Source organism: Micrasema longulum, unplaced genomic scaffold, assembly GCF_059751315.1.
Source record: "Micrasema longulum isolate JH-2025_06_02 unplaced genomic scaffold, ASM5975131v1 h1tg001256l, whole genome shotgun sequence".
In the NCBI taxonomy this organism is placed as follows: domain Eukaryota; kingdom Metazoa; phylum Arthropoda; class Insecta; order Trichoptera; family Brachycentridae; genus Micrasema; species Micrasema longulum.
Window position 1 is genome coordinate 71,928 of NW_028278443.1, and position 14,075 is coordinate 86,002.

The 14,075-nt window shown below is 31.5% G+C and overlaps 1 protein-coding gene across 1 annotated transcript in view; it reads left to right on the top strand.

The window, feature by feature from the left end:
- The window catches only part of LOC148276240 (uncharacterized), a 133,400-nt gene that overhangs the window by 21,188 nt on the left and 98,137 nt on the right, over window positions 1–14,075 (top strand). The window contains exon 3 of the mRNA XM_088234539.1: window positions 5,213–5,406. Within this exon, the coding sequence (XP_088090665.1) occupies window positions 5,213–5,406 (194 nt within the window). The remainder of the gene's footprint in view (window positions 1–5,212; window positions 5,407–14,075) is intronic.

Here is a 14,075-nt window from a genome sequence, read left to right on the forward strand (position 1 = left end):
AAATATTGAAAGAGCTTATGCCGCAGTAAACGACTTTTTTGAGACGAGAATCGAAAAAAGCAATGCAATAAAATACGAGGATTCCAAAATACTGGATAAAGTAAAGCATTGCAGAGTAGCGAATGCAGCAATGTGACTAAATGTCTCCTAGCATCCGCGTGCTGGAGGCGGGCGCGCTCGTCACTCCGGGGCACTCCGGGCACGACGCGACGGGAAGCGCGCTCCGCTGTCGAGTCACTGTGGACTGCCGGGCACGCTAACTGCGTCACTGTGGCAACCTATGCAAGTGCTAGGGAAATATTCTGTAAGTATTTCGTTTATGGTTATTTAATGCTGCTATGCATTTTTTAGTGTAATTTACAATTGTATGCGTGCGAATGTATGTATTTGTATATGTACGTTTGAATGTTTAATAAGTCTATTTTAATGTGTTCGTGTCTGTCAGTGAACCAAGAAAACATACAAATTTCGATTTATATGTTTTCGAAATATCGAAAATTGTTTTGTTACGCACACATAAGCAAAGTTCATCAAGGATTTGAATGGACTTTACGCAATTCTACAAAATATTTTAAAGGCTTCGAGGGTCAGTTGCTACACAAAAAGTAAAGGGAAAATGTTCGTTTTTGTCAAAATGGATTGTTTTATGTTATGTTTTCAATCTACGAATGATGTCTATTTTGACAAAAACGCAAATTAAAACTTTTTCTTGCTCAACTGGCTTTAATTATTATTTAGTTCCTAGACTATATAATATAAGAACTTGTACTATACATAACGACCTTTGGTCTACTCAATTTTTATATTCGTTTGATATTCCCTTACAAGGCTTAACAACTGTCATATCTTCTGTTTTTAATAAATACAATTAGTAGACTAAAATCACTGATGGATTTGATGTGTAGCCAGTACTATAGCCGGATGAATCTCACCCACGTGATAAAGGTTTTAGCTCTTTTACTTCACGAAAGTCAACAGATAGAAGAGTTGAGGAAATGTGGATGTTCAAACATGGGCAGAATGGTGAATGTTACACAGTATGTAAAGTGGTCACTTAAACCAGCCAACGACAGGTTATAAGCTCTGTAAACGCCTTGACTTCCGTATTTCCTTTTCAAAAATGTTTTTCCTCTCTATTGAAATAAATTTTAAGATAAAAATACCCCTTCAATATCATTTATTTGAAATTAATTTTACGGACGGTAGAAAATTTATTCACTGTACACAAATTCAAAAAACAACACAACAGTAATTCAATAAATCCCCTAGTTCTAGATCGACTTAAAAGTTTGTACCAGTAAAAGCCTATTCGCAGTATTTATGCGTATCATAACATTCCAAGTTATAGCGTAGTGCTCGTAAGAAAACATATTTTCACTTACGTACATGCAATTTCATTTCACTGCTATGGGACGCCGCTTGTGTTTTTAATCTCCCCTTAAGTTCGTATGATGCTCTTAATGAAAACACTTTTGAGTTTAGAGACTTCGTCTTAAGCGGCGCTGGCATATTCACAAAGTACACCCGGCCTCTTCTTGGCGGGAAATGGGCGAGAAAGAAATCTCTTCCGCCTAAGATATTAAAATCCCATTCAAACGAACAAACACCTTTCGTACAAGGTTTGACCTTAAATGTCTTTAATTTTATAAAATAAACGTTAGATTGAAACTTCTAGGCGTGAATAATATATCAAAGTATTTTCGTTTAAATACCTGTTTCTAGTTTGTACATAAAAACCTGTTTTTTTGGCAGGAGTTTCCCCTATAATAGTATTGTATTAATCAAATTAATCTAAATTAGTCACAAATGAATAGTTGCCTAAAAAATCTCATATTAACGTTTTCTTTATTTTTTCTCAATCATATAAATTTAGGAACGATTTTCAATTTGTCAAAAATGGGAAACCATCATTCAAAAATAAAGCCTTTAAGAATGAACGTTTCATTATTATTAATTTATTATTTGTGTTTTTAAAATCTCATTCTCCTGTAAACTTAGTTTTTGTTTTTTGAAATTGAGATTGCTACTTGCCAATTTTTTTATGTATTTCAATAATTAAGTTAGATTTTTTTTTTTATGTTTTATTTTTGTAATCATTTTATCATTTTTATTATAATATTTTAAATTGTATTTTTTTTCTTAATTATTATGGCTTTACACGGGCACATCCTAAAAAGCCGTATTCATGATGTAAATGAGTGTAATTTTGAATGATCGAATAAAAATTAATATATACATATAATTTTTTTAATTAATATAAAATATTTTTTTTTTTACACAAAGTATTTTTTTTATTATATGCATATACTATGTTGCTTTAAAAAAGGTATTTTAGCATTTAGTGAAGCTGCTAGGAGTATTTTCTTGCAATTTTACATGTCAATTGCTTTTTACAAAATTTATTTTTGTAATCCAAGTGTGCGAAATTTTTAACCAATAAACGCTGTATTCCGGCACTACACTAATTTGAGCCTAGAGCAAGATTCGAGCCTAGAACCTGCGATCCGTAACGCTACCACTAGGACTTGACTAGAACCTGGTTTACGTGAGAAAAAAATCTGTTTATATAATCACGTATTTTCATTGTGATAAAATTCTTTAAAATATAATTTATTTAACCCCAAATAGGTATTTTCACACACCGGGAATAATCTTAGTCCTAATGATATCTATCAGTGCATAGAATACGAATTTCCATTCAGAATAATTTTTAAGCTTTTAATCGGGTTGTGGTCCTGTTGCTAGTGTCTCGGACTCACGGACCAAAGTTCCGTGGTTCGAATCCCACCTAACTCCAACTTGATTCCATTTCCTAATAGTGAGTTTTTTACAACTCGTTGAAAATGACTCTCAAAATAAAATATGTGAGTTAATCATAAAAACGCAAATATTTCTTTTTTCATTTAAAAAAAACAAAAAAAAAAAACCCATACAAAATGGCTCAACGTTGGCGTCACATCTTTTTGACGTCACACGTTATACCCGCTGAATGCGTTTCTAACTATTGCTTTCAAGTATGGCGCAGTAATGTTATATATGCCGTTTGTCGCATAGGTAGCGAAATGATTCGTTTTCAAGCAATTTAAAATACACGTGCTTTAACCTTTGAAGAAAATTTATCCGACGTCACACGGAAAATTACATTTAGCATCGTAATTTTTTGCTTATTTTAAAATAACATCTATAAATAACGTGAAGAGACTTTTTCATGCAACAATTGACCGATCCTTTCTTAAGGCGAAACTGATGTTTAATAAAAAATCGTTTACTAAAGTGAACAATGTTTTAAGTTCTTTTCTCTCCCTTGTATTGAAAATGAGCAATTTACCTGCAACCTGCAGTAACATAAAGCTGATAAAATCCGCGTGTTACACGGTAATTATGTGCAATACCAATTTGCATGCTTATACTGTTACTAGTCAAACGTTTGTTTATTTATGTTTATTGTTTCTAAACTTTTACCGTATTGAACCACCACTTTTATCATTGACAAAAACAGCTGAATACTTAAGTACCAAATATATGTACAAGATTTCAGTTTCCTTTTGTTTTAGCGTCTGGTCGACAGAATTATTTCGGAAATTCTCCAATCATCAGACAACACTGACTCGGAAACGGGTGTGGAGAAATTAATGTTTCCTTTTCCATAGTCAGTTTTGAAATCAAAAATTCTTACGGTGATCAAATCAAAATAACCTATATTATTCAAATGCAGAAAAATCACTTCGACATTTTGTATACACACATTTAAAAAATACCTAAATTTCAATTTTTGTCAATTTTTTTATAGTTTTTCATACCCATTGATTTGTGTACCTACCAATTTTTGTGTAGCATTTTATATTTATCCATGTATAAGTAAATACCACTCTCTTAAAAATTGTCATGTCAGGAATTGAACCCGAGACCTTTTACATGGCAGGCAAATACGCTGACCAATCCACAAGGCAGACAAGGCGTATAATACGAGTATATTTATGAAAGTGATAGTGAATAATCTTTGTTATTATTTTTCAAAGTATTTAGGTGTCATGTTGTATTTAAGAATATAATAAAGGTACAATAGACAGTAAACAATTATAAAAGAATTTTCTCGCATCCCCTGTATAAAAAGTGGTTCCAGTATATTTACATTCGCGGTGTAATATTGTGAAGGCTTATAACATAAAATTATAATATACCAGAAGGCGCATAGAACCAAGTTTGCATACATCGCAATTTTCCAAAAGTTTCTCAATTATCCCCCCCATTACGAAATCTCGCCTGCGCGCATGCGTGAAGTGATATATTGCTAGATCGCGAACAATATATCATCATAACACAAGTATAAGTTGATTTTGTGTTATGTTATGTTATGTTTTTCCACATTTTTTTTTTAAATGGATTATTAAAAAAACAAGTTAATTTTACTGGGCAAACGTAAAAAAAACACCAAATAATAATTAAGAAAACTAATACCGTTTATTATTTTACTAAGGCTTATTATAGAAAGCCGGGTAAAAAATTCGACTACCCTGGCAATACTAACAAATGTCCATCTTGTTTTATTTCACAATCTGACGGACGGTAAAATAACATTTTTTATGAATTCACTACTTACGTATAAAATGTGATGCCACCCTTTTCCCATTCACTCACAGCAGTATTTTGACACTTATTTAATTTTTATTTTATTTAATTTAATGCACAAAATACACAATATTATCATAGAGCACAATTATATAACTTAAAAACGACACAACACGGCATTATTGGCGGCCTCCGTGGTGTAGTGGTCAATACGCTTGACTCACACACGAAAGGTTCCGGGTTTGATTCCCGGTGAGAACACAAAAAATAAAATGTGATATTTCTCAAGCCTGGGTGTTCTGTGATGTAATTCACCACTGTAATTGGGCCTCCCGGCATGTTGTGGTGCAAAAATGAATAAATAAATAATCAAATTTGAATCGGCAGTTTCGTACTAAGCGACGCGCGACGTCTACAAGTAACTATCGACCAAAACGTAAAACTATTCATTTTTGAGTAGTTTAGTCGGCTTCGGTTTGATTCGCGTACGCGGTTTCTGGACTGTTATAATTGTATGGCTTATAAGCGTGAAATTTAAAAAAACCATTTGATTCTAGATTAAGTTAGAATAAGTTAGGTTAGTGGGATCAGTCTAGTTTGACACTTGTATAAAAATAAAATTAAGAGTGTCCGTTCTCCACAGCCATCCAGTTGCTTGACGGACAAAGAGGAGGACGAGATCTACGGCTTCGGGTACGGGGTGTTCGGTAGGCATATGGCGGCGAGGCAGCAGCAGCAAAGGGCGCTGGTGGGCGCCGCCGGAGCCCCCCATCAACACCAGGCTCAACCGGGGCACACTGCCCCCTTAGTACACCACCATCATCATAATTACCAAACGTAAGTAGATTTTTTAACACACCTTTAATCCGCGAGTCTTGCTTAGTTCATAAGGGCTTAATCCGTGGCCTCCATGGTTTAGTGGTCAAGACGCTTGGCTCACAAATAAAAAGTTCCGGGTTCGATTCCCGGTGGGAACACAAAAATCAATGTCATTGTTCTAAAGCCTAGGTTTTCTGAGGTGAAATTCACCACTGTAATTGTAAAAAAGTTTTGTTTATATACATTTAATATACTATAATCATTAATCATTAACATTACCATAATTTTTTATTATCCGTGTAATAATAAATTATTTCTGTTATATAATAATAATGGTTTATTAACAAAAATTACAATTTCTTTATCTCTACATCCATACCAAGGCAATAGATTTCTCTGGATTATGTCTAGTCTGCCTAACTAGGTACAACCAGTTTTAAGGCTGACATTTTTATGCAAATACATTATTATAAAGTTATACAACATATTTATACCATTTATTATTTTAGAATGTTTTTTAGTAAGATTTCCGATTGTTTACTAACTTAATCCAGTAACCATTTTATTACAAATGTATTTAATTGAATTCGGGTCATGATTGTGTAATGTTCGGATAACCTATTGAATATTTTGGGGCCCAGAAACCTGTTTTTTTTTTTGCCCGAAATCAGAGTTTGTGGTAGACTCCATGACTCATCCTTTAGTTTGACGTCTGGTAGTGGGAGTGTTCCTTTTGGGTTTGGTAGAATAATTTGCTTTCACAAACATAATTATTCTAGATATATATAATTACCTTATATCTAGGAGATCGAATTCCTCCAACAACTTGACGCTGGAGTACCTAATTAATTATTTTAAATAGTAATTATTTTAATAATAGATTTTTGAGCAGATTCGAGAGGTTTTCATATTGATTTATAAGTGCCTCCCCATCCTATAATGCCAAAAGTTATAATTGAGTTGCATAAAATACAATTAAGTTGTTTGAGTTTAATTAGGGATAAGATGTTACGTATCGACTAAAAGATATGGGAAAGTTTTCTTATTTTTTGTATTAAAGTTAGAGAATCAAATAGTATAGCAAAGTTTCTGGAAAATGTACGAAAAAAAATAACATTTTAATAAAAATGTACTACTTTGAACGACGTCACTGCTTCATATGAATCAACCAATGATGAAAAAGTTATGGAAGACTTCCGGGTTGCTTGCCGTGAATGGACCAATAGGCAGAACTAATCGAGAATAGGCGGAAGAGAACCTCTGACTTCACACGCGGAGTTATTTCAGAAATACAAAACTCTGAAAATTGTAACGCTGATAGCACGGTATTTAAAAATTGAAAATATAATAATGTCTTAGTTTAATAGTCTATTGACAAATCAAAATATAGGGACAAAAACCACTGAACTTCTACATTTTCTACCCGAGTACCTACAGCCCGTTGTATTGCCGTAATCTGTAGCTAACGTCTTGGTCAATAATCGTATAATGGTTTTTCTCCATATGGGCGACTCAAATAGGCTATTACTCTAAAGCAGTGGTGGCCAGCATTTTGTATACCATGCGCCAATTTTTTCACAGACAAGGTCAGATGCGCCATATAAATCGAACTTTTTTTATCTTATTACGTTCATATTTGGGGTTGTAAAATAGAGACAGGAATAGGAACTGCTTCGCTTTTGAGAGGAAAATGAATACCTCAATCACGGAATTCAATTAATTAATTTATGTCATGGCGCCTATTTTAGAATAATTTACACAAGAATGCAATGCGCCACCTGTGATCGTTTAATGCGCCACGTTTGGCACATGCGCCACGGTTTGACCACCACTGCTCTAAAGCCATAACCCGGCTCAACATATTTACCCCAGCTTCGTCGAAAAGTATTTTTTATTTTTTCTACCGACCGCTTTCAAAGCTATACAAGCTTCTTTATCAAGGCATACTTAACTTATGAATTCCATTATTTTTTTATCAGTATTATAAGACTTAGTCTTGTTAAGATGGTAATGTGAAATGGAAAATGAAATATTGTTTATTTGGTTATTTATTGTTTTTTCTAATTATTTATATATGCCTTATTAAGTTAGTATATACATCTAGAACTAGAACTAATAAAAACTTTTTTTACATTACTATTTTTTTCAAAATTTCTCAAGAACATATTTTTTCAAATTAATTATCAATCTTTAAAAAAACAATAAGACTTGATTTATTAGTTCCATACACAGCAAAATACGGATAAAATATGATAAAATTTCTTGGTCCAGTAAACCTTGAAAAATAAGTTTGCGTAGCCTTGAAACCGGTCGGTAGAAAAAATAAAACGTTAAAATCAAATTTGTTTTTATTTATTTTATAAGAATTGATATATTCGCTTTCACTGTGAGTTTGTCTAATTATATAGAGGGCTTATGTCAGATATAAACATTCTTATTTATGATGACATTGCACACATAAATGGAGGCTAAAACTGTGTTTACTTGTATTAAATCTAGTTACCAAAACCTATTTCCAATATGCTCTTTTATATAATTTTCATGACGTCAATATAGATTACTGTTATAATTACTTTTAAAAATGCTTCACTCCGACGCCTTTCTTACAAGTCACGAAAATTTTAATTCCATAACCATGCAATTTACAGAGTTTATTAGAATATTTACTTTTTTAATTTAATCTAGTCACAGTGAAAGGACAAAAATCAAAGGGAAGAAATATGGATGTTCAAACATTGGCAGAATTTGGAACATTACACGGTGTGTAAAATTGCCACTCAAACCAGCCAATGACAGGTCATAAGTCCCGTAAATGCCTAGACTTCCATAATCCCTTCTCTAATATGTTCTCCATCTTCTTTCTTTTTGTAATGATATGTTAGACATAAATATTTACTACATCAAAAGCAATATTCTCAACGTAATATTTTTCGCTAATGTAACTAAACCCTTGAAAACACCTTATCGTATTGATTATTCATATCATTTAAGCTATACTTAGATTTATCCAGAAATAATTTTGATATCTGTTAAATCAGTATTTGTATGGCAATCAAACAATATTAGGCTGAATTCACAAATTAAACCCCAGCCAAGTTAATTATTTATAAATTAAACGCCTTTCGTATAGAAATATGTAAATCTAATATTTGCGTTTTGCATCTTTGAACCGAACAAAACTCTATTTGATTGTTTTTCCTTACAAAATCACTATAAATTGTCGTGTTTATGCAAAATAAATGCAAATTCTTAACTCAAATAACGGAAATCAGCTGAAAAGGCTTATTTGAACCCTATTGTAGCTTAGGGTAAATTGTTATTTAACAATGTCTTTGATTAACAATTCCCTGAACACACTCGTACTTAGTAGGAAAACGCTTCTGATTACTCAATTCATCTCTCATAATAATAACAATACCCTCACGAAGTCTGCTTATATAATTTGCTTTTAAAACGTAGAGACAACACTGTCGCCATAGTTGTTTACGAACTGGCTTCAATTATTAATGACGCAAATTAATGAGTCGTGTGATGATGGTTGGTTGTAGAACAATGCGGATTACGCTTTAATTTTGAAATTGGGGTAAAATCGATCAATAAACGGATTACCTACGTAATCCCACGACCACCCTTTTGACTTATAACCTCATTAGCTCGCCCCTTCGCCCCTTAATTTACCCCTCTTGCTTAAACATGTTCACGACGCAATCTACGTGACAATGTCTATTTTTTGCATTGTTTTGATACCATGTTAGTCAGCAATGATGACACAATTTTTTTTTTTCTGTTCTAGTTTTAACTAAACTTGCAATGCCAATAGTATTATCGCTCATCCCTACAAAAAAAGATTCTCGGTGTAAAAGTTTTATTTTCTAGTATCATTTTTAATAATTGAATGAGTTTGTATGTGAAGATAAATTATTTGATTCTAGTTAACGTATTCAATCAAATTATTTTTTTATAATTAGTTCATTTTTTTAAGAAATTAGACATGCGATACAATGTTTTTTGTTTGTATACCTTTTTTTGATGACATTAAAATGTTTGATTTCTGCGAATATTTTCTTTGGTACCCAATTATATATTTTTTTTGTGTATGAATGAATATGTATCAGACGTATGCATTTAAAAATTTAGTTACACATTACATTTTTTTTTGTTTGCTTACTTTCTTACTAGTTGTATAATTGTTCCTGTTAGTTCGGTTTTGTTAGTGGTTTTTCTGTTAGTTCGGTAGTTTAGTCCATATTTAAATAACATAAATAATGTCTTGGTATTTTGGATAAAATTAAATTTTTCTGCAGCGCTTGTTCTATTTAAAGTGTTTATCTTTATTTCATTAATAAAATTTGTGAACAAAGCTACGAGTATTATTATTTCAATTAAAATAAAATAAACAACTTTTTTTTTAGTACTCATAAAGATTACATAAACAAATGATTTTATTTTTAAAATTCGTAACATCTAACAAAAAACGTACAATCTTTTTTGCTCGTTCAATACACCAAATGCACTACTACTGTTACTTCTCACATCACGCCATTTCCCCGTAGGGTTTGGCAGAGAGAATGGACCGCCACATACGTCTATCCTTGCATACATTTCTAGCTTCTTCCACATTCATACATTTTGTCATACATGCCCATCGGTTCTGACTGCTTTTGACATGACCATACTTAAGATTTTGGTTTATCTGATCATGCCACGTCTTCCTTGGTAATCTTCGTCCCACGTTACTGTTAATTCTTGCCATATATACCTGTTTTACCATTATTTCGCCATCCATGCATTCTACATGACCAACCAAAGACCCTTTCTTAATTTTATCAATCATACCTGACTCAGATCTACACTCTCTCCTGATTTCATCATTTGTAACCCTGTCATACATTGATTTCCCACACATTAATCTAAGAGATCGCATTTCGACCGCGTTCACTCAGTTTTCATCCTTCCTCGACCAGTTCCATGTTTCACTTCCATACGTTAGTGTTGGGACCAAAACTTTGTTGTGCACTGTCAGTTTATCTTCGATTGAACGTACATACATAAATATACATATGTATATATATATTGCAGGTGTTCATATTTAAAATAAAATAATATTTTGAAGTAAAATCGAGTTGCTTCTTCTGGCAACCTTCGATCAGTAGTTATCTTATTTTATTAAACAGTGACATTGTTTACATATTCTGTAAATTTTATATGTAATTTTAAACACCCTGTACACTGTACCAGATTGGCAAAACCCTGAATATTGCCGAATCGATATACCCAAAAAAATTACCTGATCGAAAAACTTAACTTAATTTTAAAGAATCAGCATTCCCAAATACGTAGCAATCTTCCTCTTTTTTTTGTATATCTAAAAATCCCTCTACTGATTGTGCTCTACTTTAGTGTTTTATTAAGCAAAAGACTAGATATTTAAAAATGAAATTAGTTAAAAACAAAAAAATATCACGTGTGCATACTGTTAATTAATCTGTTTTCTTTAATTTAAAAAATAATTAAATAGTTTAGGCGTGTTATAGCAACTTATGAATTAAATATTTTATAAAATACGATATATATATCAAGACATCATAGCCACACAAAAGTTAATGAAGCCCAATAGTCATTAACTTACACGTAAACATGACGTATACAATATGCTTATAACTAAGCAATCAATAATTAAATAAAAGACTAGACTGTTCTTGCTATTTAACTTCATCTTTTGATTATGTTAAAAACATAAATCAGTAGCACAGTTTCTAGCGCCCTTTTAAATCGTAGTCTTTGATTGAATCGATCTATGTTAAAGGGGCACAAGTTCATCGACACAAGGTTTGAGAAAATCCATAAAAACTGTCTCTCAAATTTTTTTTAGGAACTCGTCATATTCTAATTAATAATCTGGTTTACATAAGTAATACTGATATAAAAGTTCATTAAAAATATTATTTTGTGTTTATTATTTTTTTTAATCTAGGGACTTGTTCCCTTTAAGCATCTTAATATTTTTCTAATAAAACAAAAACTTTGAAATGATGTTTTATTATTCTTTCAGTAAAAAAGTATTATAATTCGGTGGTTACAATATTAAGTCTACTTCCTCCAGTTAGAATGATTTATAGTTCTGATTTATTTTCTACCATCTCGTCAACATAGTGATCACATCTGACGGTCAAGGTTAGCAATTAGAATTTTGTTTCCGCTTTCTCGTTGGATTCTCCTCTTTATCTATTTTGAAATGACTTAAATATCGGGCATCACGTTGGATTTTCAAGGTAAAACTACCAAACTTAAACTGACAGCTGTCATATTGCCAGGACACTCGTAAAGTATTGCCATTAAATATTTTTTTAATTCTAATTTCATGCTAAAGGGGAACTTATCAATGGACTAGGTTTCTTTTGGCATGGAACTGAAATCACTGTAACAATTTTGTACAAGTTTTTTGGTAGATTAAGGCCTTTTTGTTAGATATTGAATGATGACTAAAAGATAAGTAATTTTTAAATAATCTTACATAAAAATGACAAAATCACCATAAGTGTAACTTGTGACCTTTTAACGTGGATCGATTCAATTGTTGTACCATTTATTTCAATAAAACTTGTAGATTCTACTTATGACCACAAAATAAGTCATTCTCATCGCCAGATACACTCAAAACATCTTTTCTATATTTACGTATGTATTTAACTCAATTCGCTTCAATAGTATGGTCCACTTATACCCCTTTAAGGGGAGGAAAGTACATTCTATTGTCTTCACCTTCGGGTTATTCTCTGCATTTGAAATTAGAATGTACTTTCCTCACCTTAAGTTTTGTCTCTGCATACGGGTATTAGTGTTATGTATATATTAATCACATCGAGCACATTTAAATGAAATTTATAAAGAGTCTGGACTATTGTTTTGGTAACATTGAATATGATTAAGGCGAATCTTTGATGAAATTTAATATAAAACCATTACAAAAAAGGCGTGTAAACATACATATGATTGAATTTTTCTTTTGAAAATTCTAAATCATATGGTTGATTCGCCGCACCTTTTACGAAATATTGGTTTCTGTTGTTTTCTTTGCTATACCAGATAAAATTTCCTTTTTTATACCAACTTGTAAAAACAATCATACCTCAAATCATTTATTAGCCGTACCTGTAAAAAATATAATGGACTCAGTATTAATGTGGACATTTTTAACTGCACGTCGCATTTATACAAAAAAATAGAGTTGATTATTTCGGATAGTTGCTGTATGTACATCTTGAGTGGTTTATAATATGTATATGCATGACCGTATATACCGCATGTAATGTATGTGTTTGTGTATGATTTATTAATGCGTTTATATGTGTGTGTATGGAAGACTCGGAGTGTGCATTCGGTGTTTTTAATTTATTACCTATTTATTACCTCCATGGAAGATGCAAAATTTTAACGATTATCTGTTCTCATTAAAGTTTTTTTATTTACTGTCACATTTAAAGTTTATCTACATCTTCGATTTAAATTATAAAAACATAATTGGTCTTATGTTAGAAAATCGTTGTTTTTAATACTTAATATGTATGGCTATAGGTTTTCTGAATAAAGTAAAAAAAATAATAAAACCTACTCGGTGGTAATATTTCCTGGCATAGAATTCAAGTCCTAGAGATCAAATTACTTTTATCGCGTGCTAGTAACATGATTACAGACTAACGGAACCTTTTATCAAATGATCAGGATCTATAATTTTATTGCAAATTTACTCTATGCATGTTGTTCATTTAAATCGTTTCAATTAGTCGATGGTTTTTCTTAAGAATGGATATTTATTCAATTTGTTCTTTTTTTAAATGTTTAGTGCGACGAACTCGAGCAGTACCTTGATCAAATCAAAGGAGATATGAACCACCAGTCATAACGTGACTAGTTAAAAAAAAGCCGCAGAAAACCAAAGTAAATCGAGAAGAAGATGCGAGTGCGTACTAACGGCAAACTTATCATGCAAATTAAGATTATAAATACTAATTTAACATCATACACACTAGTCATTTGTATGAATATAAAACAAAATTGTACAATTTGTAGAACATTTAAAGTAAGTTTGTACGTAAATAAAAAAACAAAACAATTTTTTTTTAAAAGCGTTTTTTTTTGTAAATATATAATCTGCTTGTGTAAGAAAAGGTTTTAAGCGTATAAATTGTTGTGCTATATTTACTTATAAAGGTGCTAAACTTGTTTTGTTTCTTTGTTGTTCTCAATATGTGTCGTTTTCTAAATGTTAATATTAGTTATGTTCCGAATTGAGTTCTAACTCCTGGGAATGTAATTTAACGTATTATACTTGTAAAATATTTTGTGTTATATGATTTACAAATAAAATAAAAAATAATTTTTAAAATAGTGAAAAATCTAACAAAGACATGTGGGCATACATAAAATAAAAAGAACTCGAACAAAAAATATATGATTACGGTTTTCTGTTAACTTGGGGTGTTTATAATTATTTCCATTTTAGTTGTTACTCGTAAGTAAGATTAAATTGTTATTGTAGCAAAGCAACGACTACGACACGGTATAAATCCTTAGCAAGGATACAAACACAAATTACATAATACGATTGTCAATTGAATGCGATCCTTAACGTCAAAAAATGTGCGCAGTACAATATCTCAGAAAAACTCTTAATGCGAGTGTGTTAT